A 22,081-nucleotide genomic window follows, 5' to 3' on the forward strand; every position below is an offset into this window, starting at 1 on the left:
ATAACAGTGTAGTTACAATTTGTAGAGGACCAATTGATTAAAATTCTTTGATGTACATTTTATCATAAAAACTATTAGAAACAAAACCTAACACAATGATAAAGAAAGTCAACTGGAAAAAGTAACAAATTTAGAATAATTTTTCCTGTTAATCAAAGCATCATTAGCCATAGTAGAAAAAGACCTTTCTCCTTACATCAATCATTGATCAGGTACCTGGTAGGAGCATTATCTGTTGCATCTACTATTATATTATATCTACCAAATTCGCATAATTAAAACAAAGAAAAACATGGCTAGTCATAACATTCAAGCACTCTTATCAAGAACATGATAACACAACACCCCAAATGGTAATGTCATTTTTATTTTCGCATACATGTTAAATAATAAGATACAACTAGAAAATACACAGGCTACATCCGTGATCAATAATTTATGTATATGTCAACAGTACTACTCTAAACTCTTACCACTCTATGTTTTTTTTTTTTCAGGAAAACTGACCAATCAAGGACAAATTTTTCAGGATTTCACATGACAAATAGTATGATATGAAAGAGGATGATACTTTAAGAACTAATGGGGCTAACCCTGTCATAATGTCATAATTTAGTTAGGGACATTGGTCCTAAGTATTCGAACATCATTTGAGAGTTTGGTAGTAAACATGATAAGTTTAGAGTTTTTGAAAGATTGTGTCGGATATATATGTATGTATGTATCTTCATTGTTGTGATTTTATTTTTATTTTAATCCCAATAACCATGGTTGTAAAGTATCTCAACATGCTAACAAAGTGTTTGTGAAAATAGATGTGTTGCAACAAGTTAGTTGCCACCTTAAGATTTGAATCAAATCACGTTATGTTTTTGGAAGATGGATTGTAGTATTACTAATATCGATGAATTTGGAATCTGATTGAAGTACATAACAAAACAATGAATCGAAAGAAGATGTTGAATGTCATATGAAACATTTATTTAATCGTGAAAGTAATGAATTTACAAAACAAACTAACAATGTTAAATGGATAAAGATCGTGTTGAAAATTTTTGTAAAGTTTACATTATATTTTTGTTTTGTATTTTTTTCTCGTATATGTGTAAAATTTGATGCCATAAATTATAATTCAACACAATACAATTAGGTTGTTGGTATGCATAATTTCATAGACTAGCAATTCATGATAGGAGATAAAAATATAAGCATGAATCATGCTTCAAGGTCTTATATTGAATGGGAAATCATAAAATATTAACAAATTTTAAGGCATTCAATGATAAATTAATCCTACACTCATTAACTAATACAACAGTTTTAAGAAAATGAATTATATTAATTTATTTTTAAACAAAGTTTAGATCAAATCAAGACATTTAGAAATAGTAAAATAACACATTTTTTTCTATCAAGAATTTTCAATTTATTTCATATTTAAACAACATTATTATTAACATGAATGTGAATCATTTAATTAAAATACTCAAATTAAGATTTTTTTTCCACACATAACACATCTAATATTACGCACATAATATACTGTGCGCTATATTTACAAAAGTAACACATTTTTTTTAAGATCAAAATTTCTGATGAACCTAACTCTAACTCATATATATATATATATATATATATATATATATATATATATATATATATATATATATATATATATATATATATATATATAATCTTATGTTAGAATTTGATTTTTGAAAAACCGAATTTTAAGTTATTTTTTTTTTTTATAATCTTGAATTAGATCTTTATATTTTAATTTTTTTATAAAGACTTTTATATTTTTTAAGTATTTATAGAAAACATCTAAATAACCTTTTCCCTTAACAATTCAATAGCTTATAAATAAATACATTAGGCTAATGAATTGTTGAATTCATTTAGCCTATAAAAGTTTAAAAAATAAAAAATTTTATAAAAAAAATTAATATAAAATTTTAATCTAAGATTATAAAATATATATATATAACACTTAAAATTCGGTTTTCTAATATGCTATGTCAGAACAAAAAATCCTCAAATTACATATAAAATCACAATAATTCCAACCTCTGCATTTAGTGGAACACAATAATTATAAGATAAACATAAGTATAATGTGATCAAATATGATAAAATCTCTTAACTATTCTTTAAATAAGTTATAATAAAGTAATATTTTATTGCATTATTTTTAAGTAGTGACTGAGCATTGGAACACAATTGATAGAGAATTTAATTCCACACAAATAAGTCCAAGATCAAAGAGAGAAAAAAGGAGTTTTAACAAAAGAAAGATAAAAATATTACTAAGTTACTTTATTTTAAGTAATAATCGAATTATTGATGGAAAATTATCCTTTATTTATGGGTAAATAATGTATTTCACATTAAATGGTTGAAAATTATTTATTTCCTTAAATAAATATTATTTTCCTTATAACTCTTTCCTATATGCAATAGCCTGTGATCAAACTCTAATAATAAAATTATGACAAATTAATGTGATAGAAATGATAAGAATAATGTGTTATACTGAGTTGGAAATAGAAAATATAATTTTTTGCCTTGACTATGATCCAGGCAAGATATTATATCCTTAACAAACTGATCAAAGATAATTAATCAGAAAAATAATAATCAATCATTAATTTATATATTCGTTCAGTTAATAATTAAAAAAAAATTGTAAAATCATGATTAGGTGAGGGAAAAATAATGATAATGAAGCAAAATTGCAGGAGCTATAGTAATAGTAATAGTGTGTTATTACTAACTCCATTCTTTCCTGTTTTGTTCCTTTTCTCTCATTCTCTCTTAGCATTTTCCTTTCTTAATGGGAGCTGAATCAGAATCTCATCAAACTCCATCTGCTTTGGCAGATCCACGGCCTCCGGGGGACGTGTTCGCCGGAAATGAGGGAGACGGCGGCGTTCCGGTCTATCTCCGTGGTGGATCTGATCGTAGATGGTGTTGTCTGGCACGAGAGGGCTCTCAGTCTTCATCGGAGACATTCGTAATTAACCGAAGCCTTCGTGTTGGCTAAACTCGACAACTTGTTAACGCGCTTTATAAACGATTAGGTTAGGGTTTCTGTACCGTATTTTCGACTTAACGAATCCTGCGTTTGATTGTTTTTTGGTGGAGTTGGAACTTGATTCCCGAGTTTGTGATGTCAATGCGTGTCGTCGTGGGGGTAATTGTTGTTAGTGTTTGTTTTGCAATGTTTGGCAACATGTATGCATGAATTGAATAGTATTTGGTGCTGGTGTGAGTAAACGTCAGTTTATCTTGCTACTTAATCCAACATGATATGGAATGCCAGTATAGATTACTTACAATGTGAGTTTGTGTTTGTGTTTTAGGATCCCTTTGAAATAGTTTTTTAATGCTTAGTTGGACTTATCTTATGCCATATGCACTAGTTGAAGTGTATGGAAGAGCTTATGAAAATGGTTTATATTATTGATATGTCCCTGAGCAAGTTTTATCTTATTTCAAAATAAGTTCTTACGAAAACAAGTTAACCAAATCTCCTCTTGGATTATTAAAGAATTTTATACACAAGTGCCTACATCATAAGTACTTATCCAATAAAAAGTCGTTCCAAATGGAACCTTGGTGTAGTTGACATTGACTGCAGGAATTGTTTGGTGAGCCTGTAATTGGTTCCTAAAACTCTGAAAGTAGAGGGTCGATGATTCTAGTTTCATCAGATTCCGTTAAATCCTTTTCAAGTAGTTACAGTTACTTTTTGGTGCTTTCTTCTTCAAGTGATCATACTTACTGCTTAAGGCTGATTGATAAACTTTACATTTTTTACTTGTTTTGGGGCTTTTTATCACATGGTGGGAGGGGATTGTGAATGTCATATGACAAACTATCGGGCTTTACTACTGAGAACTTTTAGGTATTTTAACGTTTCAGGTGAATTGCTTTTTTTTTTTTTTTTTTTAACGTTTCAAGTCTCAGTAAATGTATATTAATTTTCTACTTTTCCTCTTTACATATATATATATGTTCGGCTGTGATGTGGATTTTTGTCACATGGAAGCTGTTTCTCTAGTATATACTCCCAAGTATTCAGAAAAGCTGGTAAATTTTACCCTTTCATGACAAACATTCCATAATGACTTGTTGCTACGCCCAGAATAATCTTGAAATGCCAGATAATACGATAGAGGTGATGGAATGCCAAATTTGCAACAGCTGGCTGCAAGTTGGGTACATCGTAACATCACTTTTGGTCAATGAAAATAATGACTTTCTGAGATTGGCAATAAATACTCTCTGCAATGATATTATTAGTTGAAATGAAACGTACCAGTGCCATAGGGAAAATATGTCAATCTTTTCTGGGACTTGGCCTTGTGGTCATGTAATAACATTTATTATTTGTACCACTCTCCCTCATATAGTATCTTAATGTTAGCCCTATTGAAAGGAGAACATGTCCCTTTGTATATTACCATTCTTTTGTTTTTGCATCTGAAACTTTTACTTTGACGTATGGCCGTGCAATATGATGATGCTTACTCAAAAGTAGGCAAATGTTCACTCTGTAATTTTATTTAGGGTAAAATGTCTCTTTAGACTCTGAAAGTATTAAAATTGAAAACAGGTATATGGAGTAATTTTTGTCCTGTCATTAAAAGTCCTCTACCTCATACACTTACAATCATTTTGGTTGCTGAATTTTAGCCTTTACTGTTATTTTAGTCCTTAAACACTCTCGTTTATTAACATTCTTTTACTATCATTTTATTCCTTAAATTTAACCACTTACTGTCATTTTAGTCTTTGGATTTAACCATTTATTTTCATTTTAGTCCTTAAATTCAACCACCTGCTGCCCTTGAAGGACTAATTGGATATTTCAAAAGTGCTTTTATAAGCTAAATGATATAAATGATCAATTTTAAGCACTAAAATGGTTAAGTTCAGAGACTAAAATGATAGTAGGCCAATGTTCAGGGAACAAAATTACAGTAAGTGTATGAGGTAAGGGTTCTAAGAACGATACTGAAGTGATAGAGAAAGAGAAATTACTCTTTCATGGAACCAAGTAATGGTGCATTAGCTTTTAGGACTAAATTCACTGTTTACCCTTTTATTTGGTTATTTGCAATTATGGTCACAACATTATTTTAAGCTGGGCTCAAGGTTGCTGTAGATATCTAGTGTCTACATTTATGTATTTGCAACAGATTGGTGTTAAAGCAGAGTGGAGGGCTCATTTATGTAGTAGTCTGACTTTTGCTTTCTATTTTTGTTTAAATTTTTCTTTTGGTTGCTTGACTCTCCATTTGAAACAATATGGAACATAAATTTAAAACTGTGTTTATGTTCCTAACATGACAAATCATGGATTTTTTCCCTCTAACCTAATTGATGGCCAACACATTTAACATATAAAACACGTTATCTTGAGACATCTCATGATGTCTAGCATGAACCTGATCTTCTATTGTATTGGTTTTGCTTGAAGGTCTGGTCGGTGTTTTGGTGCAATTTTTGTTGATAGAAAATTGTTCTTTTGTTATTCTGATCTCTGTTGCGGAGGAAATTGAAATATCACAAATATTGTAACATAAGATTTTAAATTTCAATTTACATGCAACAATAATGAACCCCCGGGGTTCAAAATGTGACTTCATTCTCACCTGTTTCCTTTTGACTAGGTCAAAAACCCTCGTCTTCCATCTGCCTAAGTAAGCTTCTTCAGACTATACCTATATCTACTGAAATGTTTTCCCCTGATGAGGTCCCATTCTGGACTATCTTTTAAAGCTTCAACAAGTGGTATGTCTCTGCTTTAAGTTTGTATTCAGTTATACTAATTTTGAGTGAGTTAATTAAATGTTGCATATTTTGTTGATTTTGCTTGTTAGAGAAGTTATACCCCTTCAACAGCTACTACAATTTGACTCAGAACATATTTATGTATTTCCATTTTTTTCCTGCTATCTATCTGCACAGTACTTTTCTGTAAGCATGTAGACAGCGATGTGAGATACGAGACTGTTTTCCTTTGAGCAGAGGCTGTTTCTGCTAATTGATTGTCATCGTACTGGTTTTACAAGATGAACATCCAATGGCTCAACAAACCAGCACTCCTCTAGCACTGACAGATTCTTGAGCAATGCGGGCTAGTTATATGGCTAAATTGAGGTGAACTGATGATAGTTTCGCAAACCACAGCCTAACTCAACAAGTACGTTCCTCAAGCCAGTGATTGTACAAGCAGTGGTCATTTTCTTATATGGTGTTTTACTGAATTATTCGTGGTACAGCTTGTAAAAGATAGTTTCGTAGTACAAATTGTAACAGCAGTATGGCCATTCTCTTAAAAATTAGTTTCATTAGGATAGGGAGTGTACAATACATATTTATTTGCTTTAAAATGCTTTGAAGTCATCGGCCTCGTAACAGACGAACAAAAAACTTGTACGCGCAGTGACATTATTAAAAAGCACAACTATCCCAAGTCCGACGCAATGCTAGTTCTCTATTACAGGTCTCGTTGGGCAATGAACACCCAAAAGCATTTCATAATGCTGACAAGCGCACTATCTGTTAATATCAATCAATCCTAAGCAATTCACTTGTGAACGCATTATAAAAGCTTCGCTTTAAATTGGGTACAAGTTCCTAACTTGACCGAACTCCAAAAAATGAGAATTTTAATTTTTAATCTATACAAATAATGTATCAGAGAAGCATTGTAAAAAAATTGCTTATCTCTGAGTTCAGGGCAATTTCCTGTGGACTGAAATGGGAAGGGAACAAAATCCGCCGAAATGCCATGATTCCAGATCAAGAACGAAAATCATCATCGACTGCAGGCTGAAAAACACACCTCTGATCATATGCCCCTCTTAGGTCGCAGAGCTAAGCATTCTACCAGCTTACATGATTGTCACGAAATTACTTCTCAATTTGTCACAAAAATTAACAGATCAGTTATTACCATATTCCCGGCAATGGCCACACCTCCAACTTCCAAGCGATGGTAATTCAACCCAAGGTGAACATTGGCTGTGAATCAAAATCCCACAAATCTCACAACGGAGATCAGGGGCTGGTTCCATTTGTGAACATTGCATACAACGATGGCCGGTGTAAGTCGTAGGTGCTGATTTATCTGCCAAACTAGCATCATCGCACGATTCAGGAATAAGGGTGGTGGTGCTAGAATTTTCCATATATCCTGACAAGTCCTCAGACATGTCAACACCCTCGAACTGACCACCATCATCTGACTGCAACAATTCTGTTACAGAGAAGTAGGTATGGGGTTCAAAATCCATGTAATCATCGTAATTTTCATTTTCAGAGTCATTCGGCAGCTTGTTGTCTAAGTCAACAGCAGAGGTGTATTCTAAAGGTATAGATTCCTCCGCAGGATTGGACAGATTACCCGTCTCACCATCGTATGTAGAGAATTCAGCATCCAAAGGTACACCACCTTCAAAAGAAACATCATCACCCTCGTTCTTAACATTCCTTCTCACTGGCAGTTTCTGAAGCCCTGGCGCAGAGACACCATTCCACTCCATATCTCCTTCTATCTTGGGTTCTGTTACCAGTTCAACACTTGTGAGGGAGAAAAGAAGACGATCATCCTCAACAGGAAAGACGGTAGTAGGATCCTCATCAGGAAAGACATGACTAGGATCCTCCGCAGAAAAGGTAGAAGTATCATCATATACAGGAAAGACGGGAGTAGCAACTTCACACTCTCTCATATCAGAGATTGCTCCAGAATCAGTATCTGCTCCAGAATGTTCTTTCTTTGCTTTTGTGCGTGACCTTTTGCCCTCTTGTTTCTTAGGCTTCAAATCAGAGTAAGGACAAACAGGTGATTTTATCCTTCGACACTTGCAACATTTGAAGCTTAACACACTAGAAAGTTTGGATTCTTCAAGTTCAACAGCTTCAGCATGATACCAATCTGAAAAGCAGAACATATCAGATAAAAGAGTATAATCACCATTAACATTTCATAAATTATTTACTACAGAAAAACTTACTTTGGCATGTCTCACAGCAAATATACATCAGATCAGACGTATATGGCTTTCGACACAAGTGACAAACAGGTTTTAGTCCTGGTATGTTCGAGCTCCCTTTTAAAAGTATGTTTCTGAGCATGAAATCGTCTGAATCTTCATTATGTTTCTTTTTCCATATAATGCCCCAAGAACAATTTTTGCGATGGCGTTTTGCAGCTGAAGTTTCCACAGAAGCAACTTGTTGGATGTCAAGATGATTATCATTTATCCCAGTAGTTGGTTCTTGTTCAGAACGTTTAGCCTTTGTTCTTTTCAAACTCGTCACAGAAGTAACTTGTTTCATGGGATTATTAGCCTTTGTCTTGGAAGATTTCGGTGCTTGATCAAGAGTTCTAGGCCGTGATCTCTTCAAAACTGTTCCAGAGTTATTTTCTCGTCCTCGTAGGAGTAATGGACTGGTAGGAGATTCATTACTATTTTCTTTCTGAGCAAGTAATCTGGCATGGTAACATTGGTTGCACGTGGTCAAGTACTCAACTTCGTTTGCAGAAACTATTTGACTTGTGGAACAACCCTCGTGACAATAACCTAGCACCCCCCAAGGAAAAAACTACATTTATGAACAAGAATAATACAAATGCCTGGATTTTAAATCTCAAACATCAATATAAAGTTTTGTTTATGTATAACTGTTAAGTACCATAACATAAGCTTAACTTAAACAAGAGATGCGAAAGAATACGAGAAATTTTACAAATGCAAGACATAACTGACACAAAACACAGTAATCTTCTACTCCGTGTGCTCGAGTTTCTCCATTAACCATTGAATCTAGGTAACTTCCGTGCATGTATGGCTAACTACCATTCACTTACTTTTCTTAATTTTTTTTAGTATGCAAAACTACAATATCTTGTAACTTGGATAGCCAACACTTAGCGCCCCTATTGCAACTGTACTCAAACACTTAATATTTTTCTAAAAGTTTCAAGCTGCACTTGTTCTTCAAACTCCTTGAATGATAGAAACATATTAAATTCTTCTTAAAAGGGTACACCCAAAATCTCTTAGAGTAATCATCAATGATTAATACAAAATATTTTGCTCCTCCTAGAGATACTTATGGTGATTCTCGTACATCATAATGGATCTAGTCCAGAGTGGGTTGGCTTCTAATAATTGCTTTAGCAAACTAATACATATTGTAATGTATCTCCTAAAAACATGTATAGATTGATCATAATGTTTTATGATTTTCATCATTACCAAATTCCTCTCTCACCACCTTTAAGATCTCAAATTCAATATGGATCTTCCACCTAAGGTTGTCTAATTGCCTAACGGGCAATATATTCTTTGCATGTCATACCCCTTGAACTTTGCAAAAAATAATTTTTTCCCAGGCCCTTCATTGTGAAGTTTGTTTTACGCCTTTAGAAATTATTGTCAATTTACTAACCAAAATATCTTCATCTCCCAAGGAACAAACAACCGAACCATGTGAGATTGTTTCTTCAGAGTTCTTTCCTTTATTCTTCCCGTGCTACTAATATTTCTTTGCATGCCCTCTTGTACCACGATTGTAACATTTGAGATTCTTCCTTCCTAAAGACATTGATCTACCATGATTTTGACTCTCACTAGAGCCAATGTTCCATAGATCAACCTCTCTACCTACATTGAACTAGAAGATCCACACGTTCATATTTCACTAAGTTGAAATCTATTGTTGAAAGCTAGACAAATAAAGTATTTTTATTGTTGATGTGGTTCGTAACTAACTTGGACTCATTCATTTGAAGAGCATAGAATTTTCTCTTTAAAGCAATTACTGTAAGTGACATAATTTGGAACAATTTGTTGAGGGTGTATCCTTCAAGCTGCTTTTTCACAACATTGGCAAAACCAAATCTGCCATTGCTAAGTGTACACCAACAACAACATTGTCACCAATCTCTTTCCACATTTCATCTACAATATTCAAAGGTCTACCTTCAATAGCACTTCCTTTTCTAAAAACTACCCTTATCTTCAATTTTCAGAAAGATAAATTATTCTCATTCAACATTTCTGTCATATTTTTCTATCATGGTGTCATACAAAATGTTTAAACTAAATAGACTTATGCAATTTCCACTATGAATAGTTTTGTCTATTTGAACAATGGTGATAGACCATGAACTAATACACTCAATGAGTTCCCAAGAAAGAGATGGATCACCAATGGACACTTAAATACCAAATTTTTATTTGTTTTAACTTTCTTCGAAACGTACTTTCGCACTACCAAACTTTATATCTAATAATAATAATAATTATTTTCTTATGTGGGAGATCATATGAATTACAACCAAAAGGCATACTAAGATCCCAAGGAAAAAGAGATGAATCACCGGTGGACACATTTGAATACCAAATTTCACCTTGTCTTAAATTTCCCTAGACATGCCCACTTTCATATGACGACACTTTATATCTAGTAACAAGAATAATTATTTTCTTATGTGGAAGATCATACTAATTGCAACCAAAAGGCATACTAAGACCCCAGGAAAGAGAGATGGAAGATGACACTAATTGCAAGCACAGTATGGTAAGAATTTTCTCCACTTTGAATAGTATTGTCTATTGAAAGAACTTTCTCCACTGTGAATAGTATTGTCTATTTAAACAATTTTGATAGACCATGAACTGATGAAGGTTTTTCCTTGTCGTAATTTCCCTAGAAGAGTCACACAGTACTAAGTTACGTACTAGAGTGACAGAATATTAACTCACGACAAGAGAGATGAGAAAGAGTAACACAACTCACATCAGGCAAAAATGAAATTCCATTAAATGGAAAAAGGTAGAACACCTCTCTATAAATTCAAGGGGAGAGCAATACCACATTCTCTTTAATCAAAATAGAAGAATACAATAACTTAGACAATATCTATCTATAAATTAAAGCAAGAGCAATACCATACTCTCTCTTAAACTAAAAATAGAATATTAAATCTCCTAATTTTTTTCAAAATTTCAAAAACATTCAGAATGGGAAGAAGAGATTTAAGATGATTGAAAAGAGGAGACAACTCCCTTATATAGCAATTGGTAGCAGGCTACCAATTGATCCCACCAACGTGGGGCTTTTGTTAGCAGTAACTGTTATGTCAATAATGTAGAAATGGATGTATAGTTATATTTATATAGAAGTTATTAAATAATAAATTTCACAGCAATTCCATATCAAGATCATCTTGGAAATTTAGAACAGCAAAATAGAGTAAGGATGGATCATTCACAGGTACCTTGGCATGCATTACACTTGGTAGCATCCCTGAATCAAAGTACATAGGAATTACGATCTTTAGCCGAAACAGGTTTAAAGAGCAAAATGGAAAGAGGAAAGAAGATATGAATGAAAAGAGAATTATTACCTAATTAAAACACCCATCTGACATACAGAACATGACTCCACATCCAAGTTATCTCTCTTGCATGTAAGGTAAAAAAATATGTCCTTGCAGATAGTTTTTAGCCGCTTTCTGTGCAACCCAGATGCAGTATTCAAGTGCTGCCCTTCATTATATGGCATGTTTCCCTTACCTTCTTCATACTCTTTCACCAAATATAAAGGAATTCGTGCTTCAGAAAACCAATACTTCTCCTTTCCTTTTGGATCTTGCTCTATTTCAATAACATTTTTCATCACCCGAGAAGGAAGATGTTTCTGACTCCCAAAAACTATCCCATAACAATTTTTCCCCTCTACCAGTTTAGTGTCACAAATATTTGCATTTCTGAAAGCAGAAGCTTCAGTCTCTTGACCTTTTCCATCCTGGATATTCTGCTCAGGCCGAATCAGATCACTCCATCTGAGATAAAAATCCAGATATCTGACCTGATTTAAATAATAAAATATTCACTAGGTCAACAAGCTTGCAACCCAAACAAAGTTAGAGCCAATGCTTGACATATAATTAAATGAAAATAAGAAACCTGAAGTGCTAGCTGTGATGCATTCCTACTCATTTGTACAGCAGCTCTCCAAACAAGTTGTCTACTTCTTTTGGGAATTTCAATTCCATCAGCATAAAAAATGGCAGGAATTTTTCTTGAACCACCTGTCCCCCATAATAAAGAAAATATGTTATTCACTAATAATAAAAAAAAAAGGAGGGGGGCGGGGGGGAATTCACAAATATGTGTCCAGGAAAGCAGAGACAACCAAATTGTAAAATTCAATAAGCTTTGTAGGCTGACTCGACCTAACTTGATCTGAATCTTGACAATATAGGGTGAGTATTGTATGTTGAACAATATTCAGCTTGAAAGCTCACTAGTCATCTCAACTAACATTGTGATATTTTAATTAAAAAATATATGTTAAGATATAATTTATAATAATTAGTTCATAACAATAAATTAAAAGGTTAGGCCAAGCTGATCTTTGAGCTTGGTTCTACAGCTTAAAAGATTCGCCTCAATACAGCTCAATCTCAGACCACACCCAACCCCAAAAAGTGAATTTGGAAAAAGGATGTTAGAAGGAAGAATTAGAAAGATAATCCCATGTGCCCATTGCTGAACCCAGTTCTGATGCTTAACAAGCAAGTTGATCAATTAGTTGAGAAACTATCAATTATAACAGTTTGTTAATTGTACACGGAACAAGAGATTGGCCTGTATAAAAGGGAATAGAGGGCCAAGGGGAAGTGAGGGGGAGAGTCAGGACTCAAAAAATTCCAGGGCAAAGAGACATATTCTATACTTTCAGCTTCAGTTTATTTCCCGGAATCTTGTTAATTCTAGTTAGAAGGGAGCATCTAATTCTGCTATTCAATTGAAGTTCCATCTCTACTTCATTGCTATTATATATATCCTATATCCTGGTATATTGTGTAGTTAAAAATAAAATACCTTCTCGTGCTGCTTTTCTAACCATGGATTTTGGCAAGATAGCTTTCTGGAATATAAATTTGGTGAATTTGCCACCACGCCACCACACAAAATTTTCAGGGCGACCCTCAGTTGTAGCTTCGTCAGTAGCTGACCGCTTCTTGTAACGCCTCCCACTTGGTGCACGCTTCTGTGCTGTTCCAAGAGTGGATGTGGCACTTTGTACCATGGAAAATTCAACCAACCAGTCATCCATCAGCTTAACCCATTCCCCAAAGAAAGAAATTGACCGAATGTTCTCCTCAAGCTGAAAATGAAGTATTAACAAAATTGCTCAGATGGCACGAGCAAGAAATGTCATGATGAGATATTCCTAATATAGGCATGATAATACACAATTCTGGAAAAGGATCAAATTGACAGGCAGCAACATCAGCATCTATACTATTTAAAGCAGTCAAGTAGACAGGACAAACCCAAAGGTATAAAAAGTGATGGAAAACTAATACATCGTATCAATCCATCAACACAACCACCATAATATGTAAGCCCACATGATTAGTTAAATAAAGCCACAAACACGCTATACAAAATCTACTCAAGTACATAAAGTTACTTAAAGCAGCAAGGCAATCAAAGGCTGGGCATACTTAAATAACTACTTTACAAGTGATTTAGTTCCTGTTGCCAGGGCTGAATTTCATAACAAAAGAAATAGTGAGCTGTATAAAGCTGTGAATTCATAAAACAAAGAAAAGAAGTCACAGAGACGTCTAATTTAGTTGAGTGACATCATTGTCAATTTTTTCTTTATCATATCTATGTCATTCACCATCTTTTGGCCCATATGAATCATCATCAACTGTTGCAGGAAGTATAACTTATATGGGAAACTAGATAGGCCAAAACAAATCCAAAACTAATTAAATTCCTAACATGTGACTTAATCAACATTGAATGACTATTAGAAAAACGCAAAAATATAACATTAAAACAAATTAAATTTTTAACAATCACCTACTTCAAGTAAAAGTGGTTTGATAGCACTAAATGTTGAGGCCTGTTCCACTCGCTTACGCCATTGCCTTCTGTAGATTGAACTTAGGAAGGGCCCAACTACTAAACCACGTAAACATTCCTCCATGTATATAATGTAGGTTGCAATACTAGGGAGTACTCCCTCCGCACTTTTTATAGGAGAAAAACCAGCAAGCACTTTTGTAGCACTCTTTGTGGCACTTAGAGCAGCATGATTTAACATGCATCCTCTCTTGCTTGAAGCAGGGGCTTTACAAGAAATGCACCAGCCACACCTTTCTCTTGGAACCTCCACAGGCTTCTTCTCAGAACTTGGCCAAAAAAATCGTGAGGCTGCTAATGAGAATGCTTTTGCTTGCAAGTAAGTGTTTCCAGATGCCAATTTCCTCTGATTGTCTGACACATGGCCCTCTGACCTAGATTCCTCTGAGGAAAGAAGGGCAAATTTAGCAGCCGCTGATGCAGCAAATTCACCATGTATATAGTAATTCATGTACGACAAAGGCTTATAGGAGAAACCCATGTAGGCAAAACCATTGGTTACATTGCGTTCACAGTTTTCAAAACTGGCTTGAGTGCTTTCTTTGGTTTGGAAAGAAATATTTATGGGAAACCCTGTATGGTTTGCATGTGCATAATAACTAAATTGACCATGTACTGAAGAACACTTGCCAGGATCTACCTCTGTTGGCCTACCATCAAAATTTCCATGCTTGATGTTGGAATGATGACTAACAGAAACAGAAGCAGAATCAGCTGAGAGGATGGACTCGATCCTACTGCTCTCAGGAAGCTTTGTAGTCACAACAGGGTACTCACTACTGCTACCATTGCCATTACACTGAAGAGCAGAACTTGGGGTGGAAACTGATGAAGCATCAAGAGATGGCACCAAATTGTCACAGTAAGCTGTACTAGCAGAGGTTAATGGATACTCTTCCTTCATCAAATTGCCTTCACCCACAGGAGGAAGTAAAAAAGGGGAAGGCTTAGTCTCTTCCTTTATATTTGCTGAGTTCACATTTGCTCCACTTGAAACAGAATGAAACAACAAACTTTCTGGAACACTCCAATATTGAAGCACTGCCATGCAAATATCATGGTATATTGGTCTGTACTGCAAGGATGCATAAAGCACTTGGAGAACCTTGGGGATGTCATTCTGATTGTAGTACCTAAGACAGGATTCGGCATTGCCAATATTCAGCCTGCAATAAGGCAAGTTACAAGATCATAAGGATATGACATCAGAAGTCGAAGTGAGTAAAAAAATTAAGAAAAGTTTCAAGTCCAAAGATTTTAGAACCGAACTTCAAATCTCATTAATGTCAGAAATACCACCTACTGATAGCATAACAAAACAAACAAAAATTAAGCACAAAGATGTTGAGCATACACAAGTAGATGTTCACAAGTTCCCATGAAGAGTTGCCCATACAAATCCTTTCCAAATATTTCAGCCCCTCGAAGTGATGTTCCCTTTGCAATGGTTGGCCCCAACATATTTATTTTGCACTCTGGACAATACCATGGCCCTTCTGGTATATGATTTTTTAACACACCAATACACCTTGAATGATAAGCAGAGGGACACCCATCACAACAAAGCAGGATCCCATCCATGCCACAGAGGCGGCATTCATCTCCATTTCTATCTACATCACCATCTTCAGTGCTTTCTGTACCTCTGGAATATGAAATAAAGCTTCCAGGTTGGTTTAGAGCATTTGAAGCTGAAACAAGCTTTGTAGCTTCTTTATCCTCAGACGCTGAAGTAAAGGTGTATCTTGGCTCGACCCTTCTAAGCCCAACTTCTGTAGGAAGGATATCTTCTCCATCATCATCATCAATCCCAACCTCTGATTCTCTCCGAATGTTCATTTCATTTAAAATATCCTCAGATTCCAAAACATCATCACAGAGAATTTGCAATATCATCAGCTTCCTACTGACCGGCAGTAAATAATATTCTACAGTGGACACCTCTTGGTAAAATGCTTTCCACTCATGAGAATACGTGCGTCCACTGACTACCAAATATTGTATAAGGAAGACTGGCCATGTCACTGGATCCAGCAAGCTCCATTCATTGCACCTGCAAATACATCAAACAAAATATCTTTTCAAACATGACGATTTTGCCAAATAAAAGAGTAAATAACACACTATAGTGGTGCCATTGCAATGTAGCAGAGAGTAACTTTAGACAGCTGCTATGGAATTCAATTCAAACAGTAGAGTGGTATTCAATAGCAGTCATCGCAGCTGCAATAGTGGCTTACTGCGTGCTTTAACAGCACTACCATCATATAGTCTCGCATAGACTCCAAAAACCCATTCTTAGCCCTTAAACAATGTTGTTTGATTTATTTAGTTTACATTATATAGCAGAAAGTGGCAGAAAGCCAATAATCCACTATATCAATTATATATGACATATATAATTGAAATATATGGTTTAGATATATGTAAATTTTAGGTTGCATGCAACTAAAACTAAAAATAGACTAAAGTTCACATAATATTGATTCAAAACTTCAATTGGCCAGAGACATGCCACAGAAAACAAGAATAGCAGATTCAAAGAACTCCACCACGCAAAGGCACTATATCAGCTATCTAACAACTCTATCACTATCCTGCTAAAGTGTTCGAGGAGTTAGCAACTACATCCCCCTTCCAAATCTAAAATTGATAACTGTGATATAAGTGTACGCAAGCTATTCATGCTAACAATCACATAGCAGTAGACGAATAGGTATACTACCTTAGGCATCTTGATGCTCGCTCTGAGCCCTCTGATGAGAGGAATTCAAGGTGCTGCCTCAAAACTCTCATCAGCGACAGATGAATTGCGTCAAATAGTGAATTCGTGACCTGGTAATTCAGGGCACCGATGAATTCGTCCAGAGTAAAAGGCTGTAGGAACAACCGTATACTAAAGGATCTCAGGAATCCATATACAGAGAATACCAGTGAGACACATTGTTCAGGAACCCCAATGGTACCTGATGACACCGGCAACTCAGGTGGTGGTGGCAGGGTCTCAGCCTCAGCACCAGAATCCATTCCCTGGCCAGTGCCAGAATCACTCAAAGAATTGACATCCTCATCATCTTCTTCCTCATTTTTTTCAATCATCAATCCACCATCGTTCAATTCACAAACTCCAGCCCTAGATTCCTCCTTAATGGATTCAACTGGTCCTTTCTGTGAACCAATTCCGGTCTTTCCACCATTCTTTGACACCAATTCTTCTAACTTCTCCTTTCTCCCCGCCAAATCACCATTAATTTCACCCTCTTTTACTAGTATAGAGCGGACCTCACCGCTGTCAAGGTCCTCTGAATCGCCATCCTCGTAACAAACTCTATAAAGACCGCTTTCATAGTACACTACTTTTCCCAGGAATACTCCATTCCTGGGAAAATTTTTCAAAACGAACCTTCCTAACAAAGCCACAGGAGGTCGTGTTCCCATGGACGCCAGTTTCTTTGCTTCGTTCTCATTCTCTTCGTCATTTCTTCTCCTCTTCCTCGGACGCCCCCTCGGTCTCGCTACGGGCGCCTCCATCCTAGGAAAATTAGAACCCTAAGATAGATTTTCCTTTGATTTAGGCTTTCCAGCACAAAATTGATTCAAAAGCTAGGGTTCAATCAGATCCTGCAGAGACATATGCAGCCAGCAACAGTTGAAGATAAGTGAGAGTGAAGACGAAAATCGAAGTTCAGATTGAAGAGAAATTGGGAAAATGAAGAAAGGAATTCTGAGAGATTGGAAATGGAGAAGAAGAAGAAGTAGATAGGGCTCGAAAATCGAGTGAAGAGTTGAAGATAAATGGAATAGAGTGTAGTTGTTAGGGCTATAAGGTGTGAGAGAAGTAGAAATGGAAGGGATAACCCTACCCTAGTGAAGAAAATGCACACTGGAAAACAATGAATTTGATTTGGTTTGTTCTAGACTCAGTGGCCGAGTTCGGTTTTGGTTAATCTTTCTAGAACGAGTCGTAAGTGTGTTGACTCGTTGAGTCCGAGTTGGGCACCAACACACATGAGTCAGCTCCATTTCACAAGGTATATGTAATAGAAAAAAGTACTCATCTGACGCGCTATTGTGTTTACATGCTGTTGCTGACTCAACTCACCATCCTATGAAATGAAATTTTAATTTGAATGAAATTATAAATAAAAAACTGTAACCATTTTGCCGGGAAAGCATTAGATTTAAAAGGTATATTTCTTGTAGGTTTTTCTCTCCTTATTTTATCAACCATTGATAATTAAGGGTGAAAATGATCTAGGTGTCCGTGTCCAAAGCCTTTTTAATTTCTAAGTTTCATGGGTAATTTATTTTACATTTCTTATGGAGTTTTATTTTTGAAGTGAGTATGATATTTACATGTAATAATTGTCTACTACAAGCAATAGTTGTTTAAAAAAAATTATTTAAAAGATAATGTTTAATTGAAATAGCCTTACAACTCACCATATCTAATTACTAATGCAACTTATATCTAAAGTAAAATAAACTAAATTCAACCTATTGTTTCTAATTATAGGATTTTTATTAGGTTAATATTACTTAGGTTGGTTAAGAAAGGTAATTATTTAAACTAGATTAACCTTTAAGTGAATTGAGGATTTAGATACTTATAATTTTGGTGTTCTTTGACATTCTTCCACTATTGTTTGGACTTCAAATCACTTTTGAGTAAAGAAAACTATTTTTGATAAATTGTTATTAATGAATTAGATTTGAAAATTTATTTGAAACTAAATATAAATAATTATGTTCAATTATGTTCATATGCAAAACTAAGAAAAAAAGTTTAAAGTGTTTTTGTGAATGATTTTATAATAGTAAATTGTTATACTTATATTGTTGGTTTGATGAAAATTTTGTGTATATTTTAGTTTGAGTTTTGAATATGGACTAATTTAGTAGATATAATTTTGTTTAAGTGAGATGTGAATTTTGTTGAGTTATTAAGTAACTTGAGTTCAATGTAATTGGATGTCATTTGGTAGATTTTATAAATATTTTTTATCTATTACATGTAATTCATGTTTTGGTTTACTTTTTTCTCAAGTAAAATTAAGCAAGAGATTTTAATATTTGTTTTATCAAGTGATAATGATCTCATTTCAAGTGATATAATTTTACTTAAGTGAGAATGGGATAAAAAAACACTCATTTATTTTATATTTAAATCTCACTCACGAAATATTGTATCACTCAAGTGATATTTCAAGTGTTAATTTATACTTAAAGAATGAACTTATATTATAAATTTGAATTATATTAATCGATTTAATTATTATTTGAATATTTATGACATGTGACATTATATGAGTTGATGCTACAAACATAGGATTAAATGTGAACACTTATATATGTGTATGTATTAAGTACACAAATATATGTTATCAGCTATATTCTAACTATGTTGAGTGTTTAACTAAGTAGACTAAAAGTTCTTAATGTGATGAAAAGTTAAAAGAGTGGCATAAGTATATATCATTTGTTGTATGTATGGAGATCTATGTGTTGATTTCAGTTGATGAATGAATGAATTAACATTTTAAGTATAAGTTAGTTATTTTGATATATGAGCTAAAGTTAAAGTATTATTATACATATTTTTGATAATTTGTTCTTTATTTATTATGCATATGCAATTTTATTGTAGTCGATACATGTATAAATGCATGTGTAGGTCTAAGAGTTGAACCTGGAAGAGAATACTATAAAAGTCTTTTTAGTACCTTTTAAAGTGAATGTATATATACTTTGGGATCAATGTGCATATATTATGTATGTGATTATTTTTTAAGTATTTTTAGTTTTGTAAACTTTTTATTATATTTAAGTACTTCACATCCTTTATGTAGTTGAATGCTTTAACTAGTTGAGGAAATTGTTAGAAATTTTAATGAGTTTCTAATATAATTTATGTTGGACATTTAGAATGAGGTACATCACCTATCATTCCTCATAATTTAGCATATAAACCTAATACTACTAGGACAATAGAAATTATAGCAACAATCTTACAATAGTAGAGTGTGTTACTGTGACACAACAACATCATACTATTTCGCACTAGTTAGAGACTCAAAATACCAACAAAGGCATCTCAAACTCTTTATCGACCTTCTTGTACGAGTTTGAAAGATTTCATGAGCATAGTCATCCTAAGTAAAGTTAAAAGGTCAATTTAGACAAAATGGATTATTGGATGAATGATATTGAATGAATCTTTAAAGTCGGATAAACATACAAGGCGTTTAACACCTATAATCCATACTCAATGATATATTACTTTAGCAATCAATCAAAGAATCATGTCAAACAACTCCACCTTTTATTTTAATTTATCATGTGTGAATCAAGATAGTTATGAAGTTATTTTATTGATCAAATGATCAAAATTAAAAGGAAAACAATAAAAACAATGGCCAATCCAGGACAAAATATCACAAATCAAAATAAGAACAATTAAATATGAAAATCATACACATATATAACATTTATTATATATCATTCATTTGTAGTCAATGATGTTTCACTTACTTGTAATTGAATAAGTCATTTCCAACCACTTGACATTTTTGACATTTCCAATCACTTGACTTTTTTACTTTTCTTGCTATAAGTGATAATTGAGAGGAAAAATGAGTAAGTTAGAATATAAGATATTGAATTGGTTGTGACAAACATAAAAATATTTTATGTTAGTCACAATAAAAAGAGGACATAAATAACAAATATGTTTAACTTTAAATAAATAATCACAAACTAAAGTAGAACTTAACATTGTTATACCTGAAAAACAACATGCACAAAGTTTTCCACCACTTAAAATTCACTTGTCTTCAATAATGTCCTACCTACTTTAGTGATCAATCAAATAAAATTCATATCTAACCTCGCAACTTTTGTCCTGCTCAAAGTAATATTTGAAAGAAAAAAATGAGTAAGTTATATAATTGAACTTAAGTTGGTCACGACAAACATAAAATTGTTTATGTTGCTCACAATAAAAAATAAATAAAGAGAAAAAGCAGAAATAAAACATGTTTACAAAACAAAAGCAAACTTATTCGTAATTAAACCTAGAAAATTCATACACATTCAATATATATACAATATGATATCTATTTGTAATTGAGTAATCAATTAAATGGAAATCATCTTTGATAAAAGAAAATATTTCTTGCTTAAAGTAACAATTAAGACGAAAAACAAGTGAGATAAAAGATTGAATATTAAGTTGATCATGAAAAGTAAATGATTGTTTATATAATTCACAACGAACATAGAATGACGAAAAATAATACAAAATATGTTTAACCTTAAATAAAGTATTTCAAATAAAAAAACTAAACACATTTAACCAAAATCACCTCCTAATATCTACTTGTATTCAAATATATTTAAATTACCTAAGTAATTGACCAGAGAGAATCAATCTTTGACAACTTAACATTTCTTTTTGATTTGCCAGCTTTAAGTACCAAGAGACATAGGATACAAGGGGTTATAAGGTTCAATTTGACTTGGTTTATAGAAGAAATGAGAAATTTAGTAGAAAGGGATTTGGGAATGAAAGAAGGCATATAAGATGTGGTTATCAAATTGACAAAGAGAAAAGACAGAAGAAGTTTTAGAAATGAAGCATTGAGAAATTGTATACCTAATCGACCATATTTATCAAGACATCGAATAATAAATTGGGTTTTTTTATTACCATTATTGTAAGTGGATCCCATCAATAATTATTACAAGTATAAAATCAGGCCCAAAATATATAAAAAGGAAAAAAACAACATTTAACCTTGTATTAAAAGTAAAAGTAAAAGGTAAGAAAACAAAAAGAATTAAATTAACCTAATCATTGTTAAATCATAAATAAACTAAAAATCTACATTTTTTTATCGAGAAATGTTAATTGTTAGTATTTTTTTAGTGGAGAGAGTTGAACACACAACCTTTCTCATCCTCCCTTCAAACTCGTGAAACCAAATTTATAATTACTTAATGGAAGAGTTAAACTCATATGGTATCTCACCATCCTTCCAACTTTAACACTAAACCACCTTATAACTCTTATAAAATTGTGTCAATTTAGATAGTAAAGAATA

At 33.4% G+C, this 22,081-nt stretch overlaps 1 protein-coding gene and 1 long non-coding RNA gene across 2 annotated transcripts; one reads left to right on the plus strand and one right to left on the minus strand.

Moving 5' to 3' along the window:
- Positions 1 to 2,759: 2,759 nt before the first annotated feature.
- Positions 2,760 to 6,511, plus strand: LOC106756042. Its single transcript, XR_001375446.2, has 3 exons — positions 2,760 to 3,083; positions 5,682 to 5,802; positions 5,980 to 6,511. It is a non-coding gene; the product is annotated as an uncharacterized LOC106756042 (long non-coding RNA).
- Positions 6,492 to 18,038, minus strand: LOC106756041 (DDT domain-containing protein PTM). The gene is made up of 9 exons (XM_014638279.2): positions 16,705 to 18,038; positions 15,334 to 16,032; positions 13,921 to 15,145; positions 12,921 to 13,206; positions 12,000 to 12,124; positions 11,438 to 11,901; positions 11,309 to 11,337; positions 8,034 to 8,603; positions 6,492 to 7,954 (listed from the first exon to the last, which is right to left on the minus strand). The coding sequence occupies exons 1-9, from the start codon at positions 17,508 to 17,510 to the stop codon at positions 6,960 to 6,962; spliced, it is 5,199 nt and encodes a 1,732-aa protein (XP_014493765.1). The 5' UTR covers positions 17,511 to 18,038; the 3' UTR covers positions 6,492 to 6,959.
- Between the last annotated feature and the right edge of the window lie 4,043 nt (positions 18,039 to 22,081).

This window comes from Vigna radiata, chromosome 2, assembly GCF_000741045.1.
Source record: "Vigna radiata var. radiata cultivar VC1973A chromosome 2, Vradiata_ver6, whole genome shotgun sequence".
NCBI classification, from domain to species: domain Eukaryota; kingdom Viridiplantae; phylum Streptophyta; class Magnoliopsida; order Fabales; family Fabaceae; genus Vigna; species Vigna radiata.

Coding starts and splice junctions, on each gene's coding strand:
- LOC106756041 (XM_014638279.2), bottom strand. CDS start 17,510: ATGGAGGCGCCCGTAGCGAGACCGAGGGGGCGTCCGAGGAAGAGGAGA. Junction 12,125..12,920: donor TAGAAAAGCAGCACGAGAAG/GTATTTTATTTT, acceptor TATGGGGGACAG/GTGGTTCAAGAAAAATTCCT. Junction 11,338..11,437: donor CAGATGGGTGTTTTAATTAG/GTAATAATTCTC, acceptor ACTTTGATTCAG/GGATGCTACCAAGTGTAATG.